The sequence below is a fragment of the Motacilla alba genome, unplaced genomic scaffold (genome assembly GCF_015832195.1).
Source record: "Motacilla alba alba isolate MOTALB_02 unplaced genomic scaffold, Motacilla_alba_V1.0_pri HiC_scaffold_35, whole genome shotgun sequence".
NCBI classification, from domain to species: Eukaryota; Metazoa; Chordata; class Aves; order Passeriformes; family Motacillidae; genus Motacilla; species Motacilla alba.
In genome coordinates, this window is record NW_024037447.1 from 1,534,080 (window position 1) to 1,550,820 (window position 16,741).

At 59.1% G+C, this 16,741-nt stretch overlaps 1 protein-coding gene across 1 annotated transcript; it reads right to left on the minus strand.

The window, feature by feature from the left end:
* Positions 1-34: 34 nt before the first annotated feature.
* AHNAK (AHNAK nucleoprotein) lies at positions 35-16,703 on the minus strand. The gene is given in 3 exon segments (XM_038126525.1): positions 35-4,620; positions 4,622-16,021; positions 16,409-16,703. Coding segments are annotated over 3 exon segments (16,092 nt in total). The 5' UTR covers positions 16,694-16,703; the 3' UTR covers positions 35-213.
* Positions 16,704-16,741: the final 38 nt, after the last annotated feature.

Consider the following 16,741-nt stretch of genomic DNA (forward strand, 5'->3'; position numbering starts at 1 on the left):
AAAAAAACGGGGGACACAAAACAAACCCCAATAAAAATATCAAAAAAAAAAAAAAAAAAAAAGATAAATTGAGAGAGAAAAAAATGAAGCTCTGAGCACGGGGGGGGGAACCCCAAAATCCCAAAACCTGGGGGGGACCCCCAGCCCCTCCCCCCCTCTGTACACGCGGGGGTCCCTGGGTGCAGGCCTATGTACAGCTGGGCTCGCTGCCGGTCACTCCTTGCGCCTGCCCACGGCCAGCTCCAGCCCGGGCACGCGGATCCCGGCGCGGGCCACGCCCTCCGAGGAGGACGAGGAGGACAGGCGGCCCTCGGGGGACCCCGGCGCGCGCCCCCCGTCCTCGTGGCCGGCCGTCACCTCGTAGCAGCCCTTGGCCTTGGAGCCGATGCCCCCGAAGGTCCCGAATTTGCCCTTGGGCTGCCGGGCGCCGTCCGCCTCGGCCGAGTGCTCGTCGCTGAAGGACGACGAGCGCGGCCGCGGTTTCTTGCTGCGGAACAGCGAGAACTTGGCCTTGGCCGCCGGCGCCTCGGCCTCCGGCTCGCCCTCGGCCGGGCCCAGGCTGGCCTTGGAGCTCTTGAGGTCGCCCTTGGAGCCGGACGCCGAGCCCGACGCCGCCTCGGGGGACCCCGGGGTGCCGCCGACGCCGCCGGCCCGGCCTTTCTGCTTGGAGAAGTTGAATTTGGGCATCTTGAGCTTGGATTTCTTCAGCCGCGCCTCGGCCTCGTCCGGCTCCGGCTCGGCCGCGTCGGCGCCGGGGAAGTCGACGTCCACGCCGACCTCGCGGCCCTTGGCCTCGGGCTCCGAGAAGACGAACTTCGGCATCCGCAGCTTGGGGAAGGACACCTTGACCTGGCCGCCCTCGGTGCCCGCCTTGGGGCAGGAGGCGTGGAAGCCTCCGGAACCGGCGCCGACCGACGGCGGCGTCACCTCGGCCCCGCCTTTCACCTTCGGCCCTTTCACGTTGACGTTCGATCCCGAGCCGGACGCCCCCAGGGCCGGAGCCTCCAGGTGGACGCCCACCCCTCCGTGAGGGGCTTCCATGCTGACCTTCGGCCCTTTGATGTCTCCGGCCACGTCCACGTTTGGTCCTTTCAGCCTCAGGTCAACGTCCGGCGCGGAGATTTTCGGCCCTTTCAGCTCCACCTCGGGGCCCTCCAGCCCCTTCAGCCCCCCCTTGACCTGGGGGCCCTCCAGAGTGACCCCCGCGTCCCCCCCGTCCACGCCGGGGCTGGAGATGCTGAACTGGGGCAGCTTCAGCGACGGCAGCTTGATGGTGCCCCCCAAAATCTCGAAGCCGGACTCCTCTGCCGACACCTGGGGGGATTTGACGCCGACGTCTCCTTTCAACTTTGGTCCTTTGGCGCTGACATCCAAATCTGGGCCGGAGACGTCCAGCGAGGGCCCCTTGAGGTCCAGGGTGGCCCCCGGGGACTGGACGGAGCAGGGGACGCCCCCCTGGACCTCCAGCGTCGGGGGCTTCACCGTGGGCAGCTTCACCTTCCCCCCCAGGCCGCCGAGGTCCAGGCTGGGCGCGTCCAGGGCGAGGCCAGGACCTTCCGCCGAGCCCGAAATGTCCAAATCTCCCTTTAATTTTGGTCCTTTCAGGTTCACCTCCACCTCAGGTCTGGAGATTTGGGGCCCTTTGAGCTTCACGTCCACCTCCGAGCTCACGTCCGGCATTTCCAGCCCCAAACCCGTTTTCCCCCCCTTGGGCCATCCCAGGTTCACCTCGGGACCTTCCAGTTGTGCTCCGGCAATGCCAACTTCACCCTTCACTTTTGGTCCTTTCACGCCAACGTCGACGTCGATGCCGGGGCCCTTCAGGTCCCCCCCGATTTTCACCTCCCCCGCGCCCACCTGCACCCCGGGGAGTTTCAATTTCGGGCTTTTCAGGTTCACGTCAGGAGCTTCGACATCGGCGCTGAGGCTCGGGCCCTTGAGGTCGCCCTTGACCTCCAGGTCGCCCTCGACTTTCGGGACCCCCACCGAGGCCTCCCCGCGGAATTTGTGCGATTTGAGGTCGAATTCCACGTCCGGGAAGGAGATCTTGCCAAACATGGGTTTCTTGCCTTTGGGGGACTTCATGGCGGCGTTGCCCCCGACGGCGACGTCGGGGCCGGCGCTGCTGAGCTCCGCGTCCAGCTCGGCCCCCGCCGCGTTGACGTCAAACGTCCCCTTCTTCCCCTTCACTTTGGGGCCGCTCATGTGGATTTTGGGCATCTTGAACTTGCTCTTCTTGCCCTTCCCGGACAGGTGGGCCTCAGGTGACTCCACGTTCAGCTCCGCCTCTGGTAAATCCACCTCCGCCTTGGGGCTTTTCATTCCGAACCCAAATTTGGACTTCTTAAACTTGGGACCTTTGATGTTGGCTTCTGGGACCTCGACGCTCAGGTCAGGACATTCAACGTCAACTTCAGGGCCTTTGACCCCCAGTTCTGGGCCTTTGAGGTCGACCTCGGGGCCTTTCAGGTGACCTTCCACCTTTGGGGTGGAAATGTCAAAGCCGCCCTTGGTTTTGTGGCCCTTCAAGCTCAAGTCTATCTCGGGCATGGAGATTTTGGGGACGTTCACGTGCATTTCGGGCATTTTCAGTTTAGGACCTTTCACTTTGCCCTCCAGACCTTCAACGTTGACCTCTGGCAGGCTGACATCGACCTTGGGGCCAGACAGATCCACCTCGGCCTTCCGCAAGTTCACGTCCACGTCGGGACCTTCGCCCTTCAAGCCAAATTTGGGCATTTTCATTTTGGGCAGCTTCACTTTCCCCTCCAGACCATCGACGTCGACCGCCGGGCCCTCAATGTCGACTTTGGGGCCTTTGATGTCGACCTCGGGGCCCTTCAGACCCCCCTCGAGCTTGGGGCCGTGCAGGTCGGCGTCACCTTTGACCTTCAGGCCCTTCAGGTTCAGGTCGATGTCAGGCATGGAGATCTGGGGGGTCTTGACGTGAATTTCGGGCATCTTGACCTTGGGCCCCTCCAGGGTCACGTCCGGCGCCTGAATGTCCACCTTGGGGCCCTTGAGGTCGACATCTGGGCACTGCAGGTTCCCCTCCAGCTTGGGGACAGAGACGTCGATGTCCCCCTTGACTTTGGGGCCCTTCAGGCTGAAGTCGACGTCGGGCATGGAGATCTTGGGGGCCTTGATGTGCATCTCGGGCATCTTGAACTTGGGGCCTTTGATCTTCCCCTCAGGACCTTCCAAATCAACATCAGGGAGATCGACATTGACTTTGGGGCCCTTGATGTCGATGTCGGGGGCTTTCAGGTCACCCTCAAGCTTTGGGAGGGAGACGTCGACGTCTCCCTTCACTTTGGGACCCTTCAGGTTGAAGTCGACGTCGGGCATGGAGATCTTGGGGGCCTTGATGTGCATCTCGGGCATGGAAAATTTGGGACCTTTGACTTTGCCCTCCACGCTCAGCTCAGGAGCCTCCACATCCACGCTGGGGCCCGAAATGGACACGTCGCCCTTGGGGAGGGCCAGGTCAGCGTCCACCCCGTCCCCTTTGAACCCAGGCATGGAGAATTTGGGCATCTTGAACTTGGGCAGCTTGAATTTGCCCTCGGGGCTGTCGATGGCAACGTCGGGGGCAGTGACGTTGACCTCGGGCCCTTTCAGCTCTCCTTCCACAGCGGGCAGGGACACGTCCACGTCACCTTTGACCTTGGGGCCCTTCAGGTTCAGGTCGATGTCAGGCATGGAGATCTTGGGGGCCTTGATGTGCATCTCGGGCATCTTGAACTTGGGGCCCTTCACCTTCCCCTCTGGCAGCTCCACGTCCACCTCCGGACCTTCAATGTCCACCTTGGGGCCGGACACATCCAGGTTTCCTGTCGGGAGGTTCACGTCCACCTCGGGGCCTTCTGCCTTGACCCCAGGCATCCCAAATTTGGGCATCTTGAACTTGGGGAACTTGATCTTCCCTTCAGGGCCGTGAATGTCCACGTCAGGAGCTTCAATGTCCACCTTGGGGCCCTTGATGTCCAGTTCTGGGCCCTTCAGGTCCCCTTCCAGCTTGGGGACGGAGACATCGATGTCCCCCTTGACTTTGGGGCCCTTCAGGCTGAAGTCGACGTCGGGCATGGAGATCTTGGGGGCCTTGATGTGCATCTCGGGCATCTTGAACTTGGGACCTTTGATTTTCCCCTCGGGACCTTCCAGCTCAACATTAGGGAGATCGACATCGACTTTGGGGCCTTTGATGTCGATGTCTGGGGCTTTCAGGTCCCCTTCCACTTTGGGAAGGGAAACATCAACATCCCCCTTCAGTTTGGGGCCCTTCAGGTTGAGGTCGACGTCGGGCATGGAGATCTTGGGGGCCTTGATGTGCATCTCGGGCATCTTGAACTTGGGGCCCTTCACCTTCCCCTCTGGCAGCTCCACGTCCACCTCTGGACCTTCAACGTCCACCTTGGGGCCGGACACATCCAGGTTTCCTGTCGGGAGGTTCACGTCCACCTCGGGGCCTTCTCCCTTCAGCCCAAATTTGGGCATCTTGAACTTGGGCATCTTGAATTTTCCCTCAGGCCCGTGAATGTCCACGTCGGGCACATCAACGTCCACCTTGGGGCCCTTGATGTCGATTTCAGGGCCCTTCAGGTCACCTTCCAGCTTTGGGAAGGGACACGTCCACATCGCCCTTTAGTTTGGGTCCTTTGAGGTTGAAGTCGACGTCGGGCATGGAGATCTTGGGGGCCTTGATGTGCATCTCGGGCATCTTGAACTTGGGGCCTTTGATCTTCCCCTCAGGACCTTCCAGCTCAACATCAGGCAGGTCAACATCGAGTTTGGGGCCTTTGATGTCAAGTTCGGGACCTTTCAGGTCCCCTTCCAGCTTTGGAGCAGAAACATCAATGTCACCTTTCACTTTGGGGCCCTTCAGGTTAAGGTCAAAGTCAGGCATGGAGATCTTGGGGGCCTTGATGTTCATCTCGGGCATCTTGAACTTGGGGCCTTTGATCTTCCCTTCGGGGCCTTCGATTTGAACATCTGGGGCAGAAACATCGAATTCGGGGCCTTTCACGTCCACCTTCGGCCCTGTCAGGTCTCCTTCCACACTCGGCAGTGACACATCCACATCTCCCTTCATTTTGGGGCCCTTCAGGTTGAGATCGAAGTCTGGCATGGAGATCTTGGGGGCCTTGATGTTCATCTCGGGCATCTTGAACTTGGGGCCTTTGATTTTCCCCTCGGGACCTTCCAGCTCAACATCAGGCAGGTCAACATCGACTTTGGGGCCTTTGATGTCAATTTCAGGACATTTCAGGTCCCCTTCCACTTTGGGAAGGGAAACATCAACATCCCCCTTCAATTTGGGGCCCTTCAGGTTCAGGTCGATGTCGGGCATGGAGATCTTAGGGGTTTTGAAGTGCATCTCGGGCATCTTGAACTTGGGGCCTTTGATCTTCCCCTCTGGCAGCTCCACGTCCACCTCCGGACCTTCAACGTCCACCCTGGGGCCGGACACATCCAGGTTTCCTGTCGGGAGGTTCACGTCCACCTCGGGGCCTTCTCCCTTCAGCCCAAATTTGGGCATCTTGAACTTGGGCATCTTGAATTTCCCCTCAGGCCCATGAATGTCCACATCGGGCACATCAACGTCCACTTTGGGGCCCTTGATGTCGATTTCGGGGCCCTTCAAGTCCCCTTCCAGCTTTGGAGCAGAAACATCGATGTCACCCTTCAGTTTGGGTCCTTTGAGGTTGAAGTCGACGTCGGGCATGGAGATCTTGGGGGCCTTGATGTGCATCTCGGGCATCTTGAACTTGGGGCCCTTCACCTTCCCCTCTGGTAGGTCAATGTCCACCTCCGGACCTTCCATGTCCACCTTGGGGCCTTTGATGTCGACATCCGGCAAGCTCAGGTCCCCTTCGATTTTTGGCGCCGACAGATCGACTTCCACCCCCCCTCTGACCTTGGGGCCCTTCAGGTTGAGGTCCAGGTCCGGCATGGAGAGGTTGGGAGCTTTGATGTTCATCTCGGGCATTTTGAATTTGGGGCCTTTGATTTTCCCTTTCGGACCTTCTACATCGACGTCGGGAACTTCCACGTCCACCTTGGGTCCTTTCAGGTCCACCTGGGGCAGGGACACGTCCACGTCCCCCTTCACTTTGGGGCCCTTCAGGTTGAGGTCGATGTCGGGCATGGAGATTTTGGGGGCTTTGATGTTCATCTCGGGCATCTTGAACTTGGGGCCTTTGATCTTCCCCTCCGGCCCCTCAATGTCCAACTCCGGACCTTCAATGTCCACTTTAGGACCGGACACGTCCAGCTCTCCTGTTGGCAGGTTCACGTCCACCTCTGGCCCCTCCCCTTTAAACCCAGGAACACCAAATTTGGGCATTTTGAACTTGGGCATTTTGATCTTCCCCTCCGGGCCGTGAACGTCCACATCGGGGGCCTCGATGTTGACCTTGGGGCCCTTGACGTCCACCTCAGGACCTTTCAGCTCCCCTTCCAGTTTGGGGGTGGACAGGTCAAACTCCCCCTTCATTTTGTGGCCCTTCAGGTTCAGCTCCACGTCCGGCATCGAGACTTTGGGGGAAGAAATGTTCAGAAAAGGCATTTTGAATTTGGAGCCCTTGGATTTTCCCTGCACGTCCAAATCCGGAGCCTGGACCTCGACTTTTGGGCCTGACAGCTCCACCTCAGGTTTTTTAAGCTTCACATCCACCTCGGGGCTTTGAACCTTTGGGCCAGAAAAGCCAAACTTGGGAAGTTTAAACCTGGATTTTTTAGCTTTTCCTTCCAGGTCAACCTTTGGCCCCTCCAGCTCAAGCTCCGGCCCCTTGATGTCCACTTTGGGGCCTTTCAGCTCTCCCTCGACCTTGGGAAGAGAAGCATCGAGGTCACCTTTCAGTTTGGGGCCTTTCAGGTTCAGGTCGATGTCGGGCATGGAGATCTTGGGCACGTTGAACTGCAGCTCCGGCGTCTTGAACTTGGGGCCCTTCAGTTTCCCTTCGGGGCCCTCAATGTCCAGGTCGGGGACGGAAACGTCGACTTTTGGACCCGAAATGTTGACCTCGGCCTCGGGGAGGTTCACGTCCACCTCAGGGCCTTCCACTTTGGGCCCAGAAAAGCCGAATTTGGGCATCTTGAACTTGGGCATTTTGATCTTCCCTTCTGGGCCGTGAATGTCCACGTCAGGAGCTTCAATGTCCACTTTGGGGCCCTGGAGGTCAATTTCGGGAGCTTTCAGGTCACCCTCCAGCTTTGGGACAGAGACATCGACATCCCCCTTGACTTTGGGGCCCTTCAGGCTGAAGTCGACGTCGGGCATGGAGATCTTGGGGGCCTTGATGTGCATCTCGGGCATCTTGAACTTGGGGCCTTTGATCTTCCCCTCGGGACCTTCCAGCTCAACATCAGGCAGGTCCACGTTGACATTGGGGCCTTTGATGTCGATGTCCGGGGCTTTCAGGTCACCTTCCAGCTTTGGAAGGGACACGTCCACGTCTCCCTTCAGTTTGGGGCCTTTGAGGTTGAAGTCGACGTCGGGCATGGAGATCTTGGGGGCCTTGATGTGCATCTCGGGCATCTTGAACTTGGGGCCTTTGATCTTCCCCTCTGGCAGCTCCACGTCCACCTCCGGACCTTCAATGTCCACATTGGGGCCGGACACATCCAGGTCTCCCTTTGGGAGGTTCACGCCCACCTCAGGGCCTTCTGCCTTGACCCCGGGCATCCCAAATTTGGGCATCTTGAACTTGGGGAACTTGATCTTCCCTTCTGGGCCGTGAATGTCCACGTCAGGAGCTTCAATGTCCACCTTGGGGCCCTTGATGTCCAGTTCTGGGCCCTTCAGGTCCCCTTCCAGCTTGGGGACGGAGACATCGATGTCCCCCTTGACTTTGGGGCCCTTCAGGCTGAAGTCGACGTCGGGCATGGAGATCTTGGGGGCCTTGATGTTCATCTCGGGCATCTTGAACTTGGGGCCTTTGATCTTCCCCTCAGGACCTTCCAAATCAACGTCGGGGAGATCGACATTGACTCTGGGGCCTTTGATGTCGATGTCTGGAGCTTTCAGATCACCCTCAAGTTTGGGAACAGAAACATCGACATCTCCCTTCAGTTTGGGGCCTTTGAGGCTGAAGTCGACATCAGGCATGGAGATCTTGGGGGCCTTGATGTGCATCTCGGGCATCTTGAACTTGGGGCCCTTCACCTTCCCCTCTGGCAGCTCCACGTCCACCTCCGGACCTTCAATGTCCACCGTGGGGCCGGACACATCCAGGTTTCCTGTCGGGAGGCTCACGTCCACCTCGGGGCCTTCTGCCTTGACCCCGGGCATCCCAAATTTGGGCATCTTGAACTTGGGGAACTTGATCTTCCCTTCAGGGCCGTGAATGTCCACGTCTGGCACATCAACGTCGACTGTGGGGCCTTTGATGTCCAGTTCAGGCCCTTTCAGGTCACCCTCAAGCTTTGGGAGGGACACATCGACGTCTCCTTTCACTTTGGGGCCCTTCAGGCTGAAGTCGACGTCGGGCATGGAGAACTTGGGGGCCTTGATGTGCATCTCGGGCATCTTGAACTTGGGGCCTTTGATCTTCCCCTCAGGACTTTCCAGCTCAACATCGGGGAGGTCCACGTTGACTTTGGGGCCTTTGATGTCCATTTCAGGGCCCTTCAGATCCCCTTCCACTTTGGGAAGGGAAACATCGACATCGCCCTTGACTTTGGGGCCCTTCAGGTTCAGGTCGATGTCGGGCATGGAGATCTTGGGAGTCTTAAAATGCATCTCAGGCATCTTGAACTTGGGGCCCTTCACCTTCCCCTCTGGACCCTCAATGTCCACACTCGGCATCTCAACGTCCACCCTGGGGCCGGACACATCCAGGTCTCCCTTTGGGAGGTTCACGTCGACCTCGGGGCCTTCTCCCTTCAGCCCAAATTTGGGCATCTTGAACTTGGGCATCTTGAATTTCCCCTCAGGCCCATGAATGTCCACGTCGGGTGCTTCAATGTCCACCTTGGGGCCCTTGATGTCCAGTTCTGGGGCTTTCAGGTCACCTTCCAGTTTAGGGACAGAGACATCGATGTCCCCCTTGACTTTGGGGCCTTTGAGGTTGAAGTCGACGTTGGGCATGGAGATCTTGGGGGCCTTGATGTGCATCTCGGGCATCTTGAACTTGGGGCCTTTGATCTTCCCTTCTGGACACTCCAGCTCAACATCGGGGAGGTCCACGTTTACTTTGGGGCCCTTGATGTCAACGTCTGGGGCTTTCAGGTCTCCCTCGAGCTTTGGAACAGAGACATCGACGTCTCCCTTCAGTTTGGGCCCCTTCAGGTTCAGGTCGATGTCGGGCATGGAGATCTTGGGGGTTTTGAAGTGCATCTCGGGCATCTTGAACTTGGGGCCCTTCAGTTTCCCCTCAGGACACTCCAGGTCAACGTCGGGGAGGTCAACATCAATCTTGGGGCCTTTGATGTCCAGTTCAGGGCCCTTCACGTCCCCTTCCAGCTTGGGAGCAGAAACATTGACGTCACCCTTCACTTTGGGGCCCTTCAAGTTGAGATCAAAGTCGGGCATGGAGATCTTGGGGGCCTTGATGTGCATCTCAGGCATCTTGAACTTGGGGCCTTTGATCTTCCCTTCTGGACACTCCAGCTCCACGTCGGGAACCTCTACATCCACTTTTGGACCTTTCAGTGACACCTCCGGCCCTTTCAGGTCCCCTTCGAGCTTTGGCATGGACACATCGACGTCACCTTTGACCTTGGGGCCCTTCAGGTTGAGATCGAAGTCGGGCATGGAGATCTTGGGGGCCTTGAAGTGCATCTCGGGCATCTTGAACTTGGGGCCCTTCACCTTCCCCTCTGGCAGGTCAATGTTCACGTCGGGAGCTTCAACGTCCAGTTTGGGACCCTTGATATCCACGTCTGGGCCCTTCAGGTCACCTTCCAGTTTGGGGGCAGAAATGTCCACATCCCCCTTTAGTTTGGGGCCTTTCAGGTTCAGGTCGATGTCGGGCATGGAGATCTTGGGGGCCTTGATGTGCATCTCGGGCATCTTGAACTTGGGGCCCTTCAGCTTCCCCTCAGGACACTCCAGGTCGACGTCGGGGAGATCCACATTGACCTTGGGGCCTTTGATGTCGACATCTGGGGCCTTCAAATCTCCTTCAATTTTCGGGATGGACACATCCACATCTCCCTTCACTTTGGGGCCCTTCAGGTTGAGATCAAAGTCGGGCATGGAGATCTTGGGGGCCTTGAAGTGCATCTCGGGCATCTTGAACTTGGGGCCTTTGATCTTCCCCTCGGGGCCCTCCATTTCGATGTCGGGGACATCCACGTTCACTTTGGGTCCTTCCAACTCCAGATCCGGCACTTTCACGTCACCTTCTATTTTTGGGGCAGACACGCCCACGTCTCCCTTGAGTTTGGGACCTTTCAAGTTCAGGTCAACATCAGGCAGAGAAAATTTCGGTGCCTTGATGTTCATCTCAGGCATCTTGATCTTGGGTCCCTTCCACTTCCCCTCGGGCCCTTCAACGTCCACATCAGGAACGTCCACATCCAACTTCGGACCTTTAATGTTCACATCCGGACCTTTCAGGCCGCCCTCCAATTTGGGGACGGAGACATCCACACCCCCCTTGACTTTGGGGCCCTTCAGGTTCAGGTCGATGTCGGGCATGGAGATCTTGGGGGCCTTGATGTTCATCTCGGGCATCTTGAACTTGGGGCCTTTGATCTTCCCCTCTGGCAGCTCCACGCCCACCTCTGGACCTTCAACATCCACCTTGGGGCCGGACACATCAAGGTTTCCTGTCGGGAGGTTCACGTCCACCTCGGGGCCTTCTCCCTTCAGCCCAAATTTGGGCATCTTGAACTTGGGCATCTTGAATTTTCCCTCAGGCCCGTGAATGTCCACGTCGGGCACATCAACGTCCACTTTGGGGCCCTTGATGTCCAGTTCTGGGCCCTTCAGGTCACCTTCCAGTTTGGGGACGGAGACATCGACACCCCCCTTGACTTTGGGGCCCTTCAGGTTCAGGTCGATGTCGGGCATGGAGATCTTGGGGGCCTTGATGTGCATCTCGGGCATCTTGAACTTGGGGCCCTTCACCTTCCCCTCTGGGCCCTCAATGTCCACACTCGGCATCTCAACGTCCACCTTGGGGCCAGACACATCCAGGTCTCCCTTTGGGAGGTTCACGTCGACCTCGGGGCCTTCTCCCTTCAGCCCAAATTTGGGCATTTTGAATTTGGGCTTTTTGAATTTCCCCTCAGGCCCGTGAATGTCCACGTCGGGTACATCAACGTCCACTTTGGGGCCCTTGATGTCGATTTCGGGGCCCTTCAGATCCCCTTCCAGCTTTGGAGCAGAAACATCGATGTCACCTTTCACTTTGGGGCCTTTGAGGTTGAAGTCGACGTCGGGCATGGAGATCTTGGGGGCCTTGATGTGCATCTCGGGCATCTTGAACTTGGGGCCTTTGATCTTCCCCTCGGGACCTTCCAGCTCAACATCAGGCAGGTCAACACCGACTTTGGGGCCCTTGATGTCGATTTCAGGACATTTCAGGTCCCCTTCCAGCTTAGGGACAGAGACATCGACGTCTCCCTTCAGTTTGGGGCCCTTCAGGTTGAGGTCGATGTCGGGCATGGAGATCTTGGGGGTTTTGAAGTGCATCTCGGGCATCTTGAACTTGGGACCCTTCACCTTCCCCTCTGGCAGCTCCACGTCCACCTCTGGGCCTTCAATGTCCACCTTGGGGCCGGACACATCCAGGTCTCCCTTTGGGAGGTTCACGTCAACCTCGGGGCCTTCTCCCTTCAGCCCAAATTTGGGCATCTTGAACTTGGGCATCTTGAATTTCCCCTCAGGCCCATGAATGTCCACGTCAGGCACATCAACGTCCACTTTGGGGCCCTTGATGTCAATTTCAGGACCTTTCAGGTCCCCTTCCAGCTTTGGAGCAGAAACATCGATGTCTCCCTTCAGTTTGGGGCCTTTGAGGTTGAAGTCGACATCGGGCATGGAGATTTTGGGGGCCTTGATGTGCATCTCGGGCATCTTGAACTTGGGGCCTTTGATCTTCCCCTCTGGCAGCTCCACGTCCACCTCTGGGCCTTCAATGTCCACCTTGGGGCCGGACACATCCAGGTCTCCCTTTGGGAGGTTCACGTCGACCTCGGGGCCTTCTCCCTTCAGCCCAAATTTGGGCATCTTGAACTTGGGCATCTTGAATTTCCCCTCGGGGCCGTGAATGTCCACGTCGGGTGCTTCAATGTCCACTTTGGGGCCCTTGATGTCGATTTCAGGACCTTTCAGGTCACCCTCGAGCTTGGGGACAGAGACATCCACATCTCCCTTCAGTTTTGGACCCTTTAGATTCAAATCGATGTCAGGCATGGAGATCTTGGGGGTCTTAAAATGCATCTCGGGCATCTTGAACTTGGGGCCCTTCACCTTCCCCTCCGGCAGCTCCACGTCCACCTCCGGACCTTCAACGTCCACCCTGGGGCCGGACACATCCAGGTTTCCTGTCGGGAGGTTCACGTCCACCTCGGGGCCTTCTGCTTTGACCCCGGGCATCCCAAATTTGGGCATCTTGAACTTGGGCATCTTGAATTTCCCCTCAGGCCCGTGAATGTCCACATCGGGTGCCTCAATGTCCACCTTGGGGCCCTTGAGGTCAATTTCAGGGCCCTTCAGGTCCCCCTCCAGCTTTGGGAGGGACACGTCCACGTCGCCCTTGACCTTGGGGCCCTTCAGGTTGATGTCCACATCGGGCACGGAGATCTTCTGTGTCTTGATGTGCATCTCAGGCATCTTGAACTTGGGGCCTTTGATCTTCCCCTCGGGGCCTTCCAGATCCACACCGGGCACCTCCACGTCCACTTTCGGCCCTTTTATGTCCACTTCTGGAGCTTTCAATTCCCCTTCCACCTTGGGGAGGGACACGTCCACATCTCCCTTCACTTTGGGTCCCTTCAGGTTCAGGTCCACATCCGGCACGGAGATTTTGTGGGGTTTGATGTTCAGCTTCGGCATCCGGAATTTGGGACCTTTCCATTTTCCTTCCGCTCCTCCAACGTCCACCTCCGGCCCCTCAATGTCCACCTCCGGCCCAGAGACGTCCACCTCTCCTTTGGGCAGGCTCACGTCCACCTCGGCCCCCTCCATTTTGGGGCCAGACACGTTGAAATGAGGCAATTTCATTTTGGGCATTTTCAGTTTGGCCTCTGGACCCTCCAGGTGCACGTCCGGGACCTCCACGTCCACCTTCGGCCCCTTGATGTCACCTTCGACCTTGGGGAGGGACACGTCCACCTCTCCCTTCACTTTGTGTCCCTTCAGGTTCAAATCCACGTCCGGCATCGAGATTTTGGGGGATTTGATGTTGAGTTTCGGCATCTTGAATTTGGGGCCTTTCATCTTCCCTTCTGGACATTCCAAGTCCACCTCGGGCACGTCAACATCCAACTTGGGACCTTCCACATCCAACTTGGGACCTTCCACGTCGATTGTAGCACTTTCCACATCCACTTTGGGGCCTTTCACGTCGATTTTTGGGCCCTTCAGCCCGGCAATTCCGACGTCCCCTTTCAGTTTCGGGGCCTTCAAGCCCAGATCCACGTCTGGCATGGAGAGTTTTGGGGTCTGAACGTTGAGTTCGGGCATTTTGAACTTGAGGCCTTTCCCTTTGACATCCGGCCCTTCCACGTCCACGCTGGGGACGTCGATGTCCACCTTGGGGGCAGAAACGTCCACCTGCCCCTTGGGGAGCGTCACCTCCAGGTCGGGGCTCTCTCCCTTCACCCCAAATTTGGGCATTTTCATCTTGGGGAACTTCAGTTTGCCCTCGGGGCCTTGGACGTCCAAATCCGGGGCTTCAACCTCGACTTTGGGGCCTTTGAGGTCCAGCCCGGGGGTTTTCAGCTCCCCTTCCAGTTTTGGGGTGGAAACGTCCAAATCTGCCTTGACTTTGGGCCCTTTGAGGTTCAGGTCGATGTCGGGCATGGAGATCTGGGGGGTTTTGAAGCCCACCTCGGGCACCTTCACCTTGGGGCCCTTCAGCTCCACGCCGGGGACCTCGACGGCGATGCCGGGACCCGAAACCTCCACTCCGCCCTTGGGGAGCGTCACCTCCAGGTCGGGGCTCTCTCCCTTCACCCCAAATTTGGGCATTTTCAGCTTGGGGAACTTCAGTTTGCCCTCGGGGCCTTGGATGTCCAAATCCGGGGCTTCAACCTCGACTTTGGGGCCTTTGACGTCCAGCTCGGGGCCCTTCAAACCCGGCACGGACAAGTCCAGGTCGCCGCTGACCTTGGCACCGTTCAGGGTCAGGTCGACGTCCGGCACGGAGATTTTGGGGGCCTTCAGGTGCATTTCGGGCCCCTGGATGTCCAAACTCGGCGCCTCAACGTCCACCTTGGGGCCGGACACCTCCAGGCCGCCCTTTGGGAGGTTCACGTCCAGCTCGGGACCTTCTGCCTTGACCCCGGGCATCCCAAATTTGGGCATCTTGAACTTGGGCATCTTGAATTTCCCCTCGGGGCCGTGAATGTCCACGTCGGGGGCTTCAACGTCCACTTTGGGGCCCTTGATGTCCACGCTCGGGACGCTGACGTCCACCTTGGGGCAGGAGACGTCCACACTGCCTTTGGGAAGGGTCACGTCGACGCTGGGGGTCTCTCCCTTCACCCCAAATTTGGGCATTTTCAGCTTGGGGAACCTCAGTTTCCCCTCGGGCCCCTGGATCTCCATTTCGGGGCTCCCAACCTCGACTTTGGGGCCTTTGATGTCCACTCCGGGGGTCTTCAGCTCCCCCTCCAGTTTTGGGGCAGAAGCATCCAAATTTCCCTTCACTCCGGGCCCTTTGAGGCTGAGATCGACGTCGGGCACGGAGATTTGGGGGGTCTTGACGCTCATCTCGGGCACCTTCACTGCGGGGCCCTTGATGTCCACTCCGGGCACCTCCACCCCAATTTGGGGCCCTTTAAGGTCCATCTGGGGCCCCCTCAATTCGGCCCCCACGCTCGGCACGGACACGTCCACTCCTCCCTTCAGCCCCTTCACGTCAATGTCCATCTCCACGCCCTTCAGGCCACCCCCAGGCCCGGCCACGTCCACCTGGAGCCCCTTGGGGCCGAGTCCTTTGAGGTCCCCTTCCCCTCTGGGGCCCCTCAGGTTCAGGTTCACGTCCGACAGTGAAATGTGGGGCGTTTCCACCTTCTTGAAGGTGGGGCCTTTCCATTCTCCTTCCAGGGCCACCTCGGGCACGGCCACGCCCTTGGGGACATCCACGCTGTCGCCGTCACCCTGCGCGGTGAATTTGGGGAAGGTCAAGTGCGGGATTTTGATTTTCCCCTTGGCGCCGTCCGGGGCCGGGGCCTCCACGCCGGGGACGTCCAGAGGAGGGGAGGGGACCTTGGTGGCACCTTTGACCGCCACGTCCACCTGTGGGGCTTTGCCGGACGGGGACGAAAAGTCCGGTGCGGGCGAGCAGGTGACGTCCGCCCCGGCGCCCACCTGCGGGGCCGCAGCCTCGCCGCCGGCCTGGACCCCGAATTTGGGGATTTTTAACGTCGGGATCTTGATCTTCCCCACGTCCACGGGCGGCGAGGAGCCGCTGAGCTCCCCCTGCAGACACGGAGCGCCGCCGGACACGTGGAATGACCCATCCAGCTCTCCAAACTGTCCGTTGGCCTCGATCCGGGGCGCGCCCGGCGAGGCGGCGGAGCCCTTCCAGCCCGGCAGGGATTTTCCAGTTTCTCCACCAGGAATTTGGCTCTGGGGCTCTGTGCGCAGGTGAAGCCCCTCAGGCGTCTCGGGCGGGTGCCCCGGCCCCACTCGGATGTCGGCGCCGAGCTCGGGGCCGCCGATGACGCCGAGGTCGCCGTCGTGGCTGGTGACGTCCACGGTGTAGGCGGTGACCTTGCGGGTGACCGTGATGGTTCTGCTCTGCGTGCCCCCGGCCTCGGCCTCCGGCCCCTCCTCGGACTTGAGCCGCGGTTTGATTTTGGTGGTGTAGATGCGCTGGTACTCCTCGTCATCGCCGCTCTGCGGAGGAGACGGCACCGGTGAGCTTCCTCCCTGTGCCCATCCTCATCGTCATCCCCATTCTCATCCTTATCCCTGTCCTTCTCCTCATGCCCCTCATCCTCCCCACCATTCTCATCCACATCCTCTCCCATCCTCACCTTCATCATCTTCATCCTCATCCCCATTCTCCTCCTCCTCGTCCTCTTACTCATCCTTGTCCCCATCCTCATCCTTGTCCCCATCCTCATCCTGCCCCATTCTCATCCTCATCTTCATCATCTTCATCCTCATCCCCATCCTCGTCCTCATCACCTTCATCCTTATCTTCATCCTCATCCCCCTTCTCCACCGCCTCATCCCCACCCTCCCCACACCTTCCTCCCCCTCCTCCTCCTCCTCACTCACCAGCACGACCTCGGGGCTGCCGGGCGCGAAGGCCAGCGTGCCGCAGCCGTGTCCGGCCAGGGGCGAGCGGTCGCCGCGGCGCTGCAGCCGCAGCCCCAGCGTGTGCTGGCCCATGCTCTGCAGCAGCTGCGCCGCCTCCCCCGACTGCAGCTTGTCGAAGTAGACGGTGGCGCTGACGATCTGATCCCCTGGGGACAGGGACGGGGACGGCCAGGTCAGGGGTCTGCGGTGGGGGGGACAACGGGAGGGACCCCCCCGTCCCCACCCGAGTGACCGTGGGGTCATCGCCCGTGGGCACGGAGGCAGAAGCTCCTGAGGTGCCACCAGGATGTC